The following is a 7,500-nucleotide window of genomic DNA, read 5'->3' as shown; positions in this document are numbered from 1 at the left end:
AAAGAGGCAGGGGTCAAAGGTGAGAGGTCAGGGGTCATTCTATTTAGGGGTCAGCAGGGCAGGTTAACATCGTTATAATGATCCCAAAGTATCATTAGTTTACTATGAGGATGATGAGGATGATGAGGATGATGAGGATGGATATGAATCCTACAAGATGATCTTAAAGTAGTTAAAGGAACCAAACATAACGTGATCTTATAGAAGTTAGAGGAACCAAACATAACGTGATCTTATAGAAGTTAGAGGAACCAAACATAACGTGATCTTATAGAAGTTAGAGGAACCAAACATAACATGATCTTATAGAAGTTAGACTAGAGGAACCAAACATAACATGATCTTATAGAAGTTAGAGGAACCAAACATAACATGATCTTATAGAAGTTAGAGGAACCAAACATAACGTGATCTTATAGAAGTTAGAGGAACCAAACATAACGTGATCTTATAGAAGTTAGACTAGAGGAACCAAACATAACATGATCTTATAGAAGTTAGAGGAACCAAACATAACATGATCTTATAGTAGTTAGAGGAACCAAACATAAAATGATCTTATAGAAGTTAGACTAGAGGAACCAAACATAACATGATCTTATAGAAGTTAGAGGAACCAAACATAACGTGATCTTATAGAAGTTAGAGGAACCAAACATAACATGATCTTATAGAAGTTAGAGGAACCAAACATAACATGATCTTATAGAAGTTAGACTAGAGGAACCAAACATAACATGATCTTATAGAAGTTAGAGGAACCAAACATAACGTGATCTTATAGAAGTTAGAGGAACCAAACATAACATGATCTTATAGAAGTTAGAGGAACCAAACATAACATGATCTTATAGAAGTTAGACTAGAGGAACCAAACATAACATGATCTTATAGAAGTTAGAGGAACCAAACATAACATGATCTTATAGTAGTTAGAGGAACCAAACATAACATGATCTTATAGAAGTTAGAGGAACCAAACATAACATGATCTTATAGTAGTTAGAGGAACCAAACATAACATGATCTTATAGAAGTTAGACTAGAGGAACCAAACATAACATGATCTTATAGAAGTTAGAGGAACCAAACATAACATGATCTTATAGAAGTTAGAGGAACCAAACATAACATGATCTTATAGAAGTTAGAGGAACCAAACATAACATGATCTTATAGAAGTTAGAGGAACCAAACATAACTTGTAGAAGTTAGAGGTTTAGGATGGAAAGTTAGTTTGTACTCAGTATAACACAGTATTCATTTCGTCCACTAGAACTTTGACCAACGAAAAATGTTGGTCGTCCTTTTGTCACTGATGACTAAATATAAACTAAGCTATAATGACTAAAACTATGACCTCAGCTTCACTGAGGAACCATAGGTTTTCTTCCAGAGATTTACAGGCAAGATTTTACGGTACCAAAGACAGATGTCAAAGTTGTAGAACCCATGTTCAGGTACCAGTCACACACCTGTGACTGACACACACCTGTGACTGACACACACCTGTGACTGACACGCACCTGTGACTGACACACACCTGTGACTGACACACACCTGTGACTGTCACACACCTGTGACTGACACACACCTGTGACTGACACGCACCTGTGACTGACACACACCTGTGACTGACACGCACCTGTGACTGACACACACCTGTGACTGACACACACCTGTGACTGACACACACCTGTGACTGACACACACCTGTGACTGACACACACCTGTGACTGACACACACCTGCCTGCAAATGGTACCAGGGCTGACACCAAATAATGCATAATCTAGGTAACAGAACACCAGCTCCACTTGCTCTATTGCACGCATCATCCTGAAGGGACAAACGTGGCATCTTTCCATGAGGTCAGAGGTCAGTGCTGCTGCTTGGAGCATCAACACAAACTCAACAAAGTTGCAGAACCCATGTTCAGGTACCAGACACTCACCTCTCAGCAGGTATGTGCTGGCAGGTCGCTCAAAACGAGCGATTACCAACAGAAGCATATTGGGGGATTTTGGCAAATGTTTTGGGGGGGGGCGCTACCCACACGTTTATCTGTGTTACTAATTCCACGAATGCCTGATAGTTGTACCTCGTTGTAAAGGTGACTAATCAACAATAAAAATGATATAAAACACAAATCCAATTGGTATTATTGAAGGAGAGATATAATCAAGTTTCTGAACGTTTTGTGAGCAGTTTATATGCTGAAAATAAACCAAACCGAACTGAGCTGAAATAGAACTCTTACCAGACAGAGTTCTGCAGTCCATCATATAGATCATTGAATAAAACTCTTACCAGACAGAGTTCTGTAGTCCATCACATAGATCATTGAATAGAACTCTTACCAGACAGAGTTCTGCAGTCCATCATATAGATCATTGAATAGAACTCTTACCACACAGAGTTCTGCAGTCCATCACATAGATCATTGAATAGAACTCTTACCAGACAGAGTTCTGTAGTCCATCACATAGATCATTGAATAGAACTCTTACCAGACAGAGTTCTGTAGTCCATCATATCAAAGCAGATGATGAAGACACAGGACCAGGTGATGATTAGGGCCAGCACCAGGATCCAGGCCAGAGGAGAGCTGAAGGTTGAATGAAGGTCATCGCTGAACGTCTTCTTGTAGACGCCCAGAGGAGAGGAGCCCGCCTCGCCGTTCTTCCCTTCTATCAGCATGGTGGTGGTGGTGGAGGACCGAGCTGTGAGGCGGGGGGGGGGGGGGGGGAGGGGGAGGGGGAGGGGGTTATATCAACTGACTGGAAAGATACTGGGCCTCTTCCTTACTTCCTTCACAGGTGTTACCAATGATACTAATGAAGACTCTGTTCCATTGGGAGTCAAACAGAGTCAGGGTGCTGACTCACTGGAAACACTTATGAGTGTTTATTAAACTATTCATAATAATAATAATAAACTTTATTTGTGTAGCATCTTTCATGACATCAAATGCAGCTCAAAATACATAAAACAAGAGATGAACACAATAAAAATATTAAACAAGCTACAATATTAAACAAGATGTTTGTGTGTGTGTGTGTGTGTGTGTGTGTGTGTGTGTGTGTGTGTGTGTGTGTGTGTGTGTGTGTGTGTGTGTGTGTGTGTGTGTGTGTGTGCATGTATATGTGCATGTGTGTGTGTGCGTGTGCGTGTGCGTGCGCGTGCGCGTGCATGTGCATGTGCATGTGCATGTGCATGTGCATGTGCATGTGCATGTGCATGTGCATGTGCATGTGCATGTGCATGTGCATGTGCAAGTAAGTGTGTGCTTGCATGTGTGTATGTATGTATGTATCTATAGAGAGGCAGTGTAGTTTCTCGGTAAACTATAGGATCATAGAATACAGAGAGACAGTGTAGTGTCTCAGTAAACTATAGGATCATAGAATACAGAGACAGTGTAGTGTCTCAGTAAACTATAGGATCATAGAATACAGAGAGACAGTGTAGTGTCTCAGTAAACTATAGGATCATAGAATACAGAGACAGTGTAGTGTCTCAGTAAACTATAGGATCATAGAATACAGAGACAGTGTAGTGTCTCAGTAAACTATAGGATCATAGAATACAGACACAGTGTAGTGTCTCAGTAAACTATAGGATCATAGAATACAGAGAGACAGTGTAGTGTCTCAGTAAACTATAGGATCATAGAATACAGAGACAGTGTAGTGTCTCAGTAAACTATAGGATCATAGAATACAGAGACAGTGTAGTGTCTCAGTAAACTATAGGATCATAGAATACAGAGAGACAGTGTAGTGTCTCAGTAAACTATAGGATCATAGAATACAGAGAGACAGTGTAGTGTCTCAGTAAACGAGGATCACAGGTAAACAATAAACCTTGAATCAGTCTAAACAATATAATATCAACAACAAAAGATCTGTACACTATAGAAACTAGGATGCCAGGTCAACACATGAACCTGGCATATGTCTAAATAACATGCTATCTACATTACTTTTTAACCTAAAGTTGCATAAGACTTGGTCATAACTAGGTCAAGTGCTACGGGTTGAGGTGGAGTCTGAAGAGGTGAAACATGTTATGTACAGTATATGAATGGTTACTGTGTCTGATGTATGTATTAAATACATACATGTACATATGAATGGTACTGTGTCTGATGTACAGTATGTATATATTTATGTATATGTATGTATGTGTGTGTGTGTGTGTGTGTGTGTGTGTGTGTGTGTGTGTGTGTGTGTGTGTGTGTGTGTGTGTGTGTGTGTGTGTGTGTGTGTGTGTGTGTGTGTGTGTGCGCGCGTGCGTGTGCGTGTTGTGTGTGTGTGTGTGTGTGTGTGTGTGTGTGTGTGTGTGTGTGAGTGTGTGTGTGTGAGACAGGGGTCCACCTGTTGTGTCTCTTCAGCTCAGTTTGTTGGCTCTGACTCTATTACTGCTGACTTAGACTAACACACACACGCACGCACACACACACACACACACACACACACACACACACACACACACACACACACACACACACACACACCACACACACACACACACACACACACACACACACACACACACACACACACACACACACACACACACACACACACACACACACACACACACACACACACAGTATTCTAAATGCAGCCTGCTTGCCACAGCTCTAAAACCAAAACAAGTCTAGTCTAAAAGCTCAGTGAGCCTCAAGCCAGCAGCATGCACTTAACTTAACTTAACTTAAGTTAATTAAAACACTAACTAGTTCTTAAATTAAAGGTAGGGTAAGTGATTTTCTTTGGTTAAAATAAGTGTTAAATAGCTCTATATTCTGATAGTACTCATTACTATAGAGTGTTTGTTCAGTAAGAGGAGTCCCCTTGTCTCTCCAGCTCTTTATAAAATAGAGAATGCATTTTTCGTTTCTGTTTCAGTTTCATTTCCAATTTTATCCAATCAGGATAGAGAACTCAATCAGGATATAGATTAAACAAGTGAAATTGGAAGTGATGACGCCAAGAAATGAGCAGGCAAAATTGGAACTGGAACACTAAAAAATAAAGCTTAAAATGGGTACTTTCTCCTGATTGGCTGAGATTTTGACACCTACCAGAACATGTAATTTTCTGTTTATTAAAGATCTGGAGAGACGGGGAGACTCCTGTTACTGAACAAACATTCTATAGCAATGATTACTATCAGAATATAGTGCTTTAACCTTTTAACAAAATACTTTTTGTTTTAACAAAAAAAATATCATTTACCCTACCTTTACTTAACTTTATTAAAACACTAACTAGTTCTCACTCATGCTTCTCTAGTGAAAGGATTTATTGTTTGCTTTCTTTATGTGTTATTATATTTTTCCTTATGACATTATTGTACTCTAATTATTTTTAAAGATTTGTATTGGCCATTTTGCATATCAAAGAACAACTATTTCTGAGATACAAATACAACAATACCTATAAAAGAATAGTAAAAAATATATGTATAGTATGTATATGTATAATAATATGAAACCGTCTAATTAATTTGAACGTGGCCAGTGACCACATTAAAGATGAGATGACAGCTGTTAAATAGAATGCAATCAGAAACTGCTATTACAGTCTATCGCCACAAGATGGCTCCTTTCCCCCAATACACACTCTGCAATGAACACATAATCAATCCATACATTTAATGAGCCGTTAATGCCGACCCATTCAAACAAAGCAACGTTACGTTTCCAGACGACATTTGACAAAATGACCATTTAGACAGGCTGCTATTTCTAAAGGACAAAATGACCATTTAGACAGGCTGCTATTTCTAAAGGACAAAAGGAAAGCATTTAGTTTCCTCTCAGTGTGTTCAGAGAAACAACTATATGCATACTATGTTCCCTCACTTAATTCTTTCTTAACTGATTGATGTCAAGTCTGGATGTCAGTTGTTTATGTCACTAGTTTATCAATGCCATTTGAAATGTGAGTTTGTCCCACACCTTTACTTTAATTCTAGGATCCTACATCTACACACATGCATAGGATGTAGGATTAATTTATCCCACAGTGCAGGATTGTGTGTTTTGACACACATTGCTGTGAATGGTGCAAACTGCTCTCCTTCAGATTCACTTCACAGCCTAGCTTAGAACATCCTATGGAGAGACATGTTCTTTGTTGTATAAACTCAGTGAGACATGGCAGTGCATGGCAGCAGTCATTTCTCGGTCATTTTATGACATTCACACAGTCACGTTACTACAGGTGGGGCCGGGTGCCACATGCGGCCCCCACCTTCACTTAATGCGGCCCCCACCTTCACTTAATGCAGCCCCCACCTTCACTTAATGCGGCCCCCACCTTCACTTAATGAGGCCCCCACCTTCACTTAATGAGGCCCCCACCTTCACTTAATGAGGCCCCCACCTTCACTTAATGCGGCCCCCACCTTCACTTAATGCGGCCCCCACCTTCACTTAATGCGGCCCCCACCTTCACTTAATGCGGCCCCCACCTTCACTTAATGCGGCCCCCACCTTCACTTAATGCAGCCCCCACCTTCACTTAATGAGGCCCCCACCTTCACTTAATGCAGCCCCCACCTTCACTTAATGCAGCCCCCACCTTCACTTAATGAGGCCCCCACCTTCACTTAATGCGGCCCCCACCTTCACTTAATGCGGCCCCCACCTTCACTTAATGCGGCCCCCACCTTCACTTAATGAGGCCCCCACCTTCACTTAATGCAGCCCCCACCTTCACTTAATGAGGCCCCCACCTTCACTTAATGCGGCCCCCACCTTCACTTAATGAGGCCCCCACCTTCACTTAATGCGGCCCCCACCTTCACTTAATGCGGCCCCCACCTTCACTTAATGTGGCCCCCCACCTTCACTTAATGTGGCCCCCACCTTCACTTAATGCAGCCCCCACCTTCACTTAATGAGGCCCCCACCTTCACTTAATGCGGCCCCCACCTTCACTTAATGAGGCCCCCACCTTCACTTAATGCGGCCCCCACCTTCACTTAATGCGGCCCCCACCTTCACTTAATGTGGCCCCCACCTTCACTTAATGCGGCCCCCACCTTCACTTAATGTGGCCCCCACCTTCACTTAATGAGGCCCCCACCTTCACTTAATGAGGCCCCCACCTTCACTTAATGCGGCCCCCACCTTCACTTAATGTGGCCCCCACCTTCACTTAATGCGGCCCCCACCTTCACTTAATGTGGCCCCCACCTTCACTTAATGAGGCCCCCACCTTCACTTAATGCGGCCCCCACCTTCACTTAATGCGGCCCCCACCTTCACTTAATGTGGCCCCCACCTTCACTTAATGAGGCCCCCACCTTCACTTAATGAGGCCCCCACCTTCACTTAATGTGGCCCCCACCTTCACTTAATGAGGCCCCCACCTTCACTTAATGCGGCCCCCACCTTCACTTAATGTGGCCCCCACCTTCACTTAATGCGGCCCCCACCTTCACTTAATGTGGCCCCCACCTTCACTTAATGAGGCCCCCACCT

At 42.2% G+C, this 7,500-nt stretch overlaps 1 protein-coding gene across 1 annotated transcript in view; it reads right to left on the bottom strand.

Moving 5' to 3' along the window:
• LOC308081328 (uncharacterized protein) overlaps positions 1-7,500 on the bottom strand; it is a 50,650-nt gene that overhangs the window by 32,902 nt on the left and 10,248 nt on the right. Inside the window, exon 2 of the mRNA XM_080457709.1 lies at positions 2,510-2,722. Within this exon, the coding sequence (XP_080313835.1) occupies positions 2,510-2,699 (190 nt within the window). The 5' untranslated portion in view covers positions 2,700-2,722. The remainder of the gene's footprint in view (positions 1-2,509; positions 2,723-7,500) is intronic.

The sequence above is a fragment of the Gymnoscopelus braueri genome (genome assembly GCF_963280865.1).
Source record: "Gymnoscopelus braueri genome assembly, contig: SCAFFOLD_79, whole genome shotgun sequence".
Classification (NCBI taxonomy): Eukaryota; Metazoa; Chordata; class Actinopteri; order Myctophiformes; family Myctophidae; genus Gymnoscopelus; species Gymnoscopelus braueri.
This window is presented reverse-complemented; position numbering and strand designations above follow the sequence as displayed.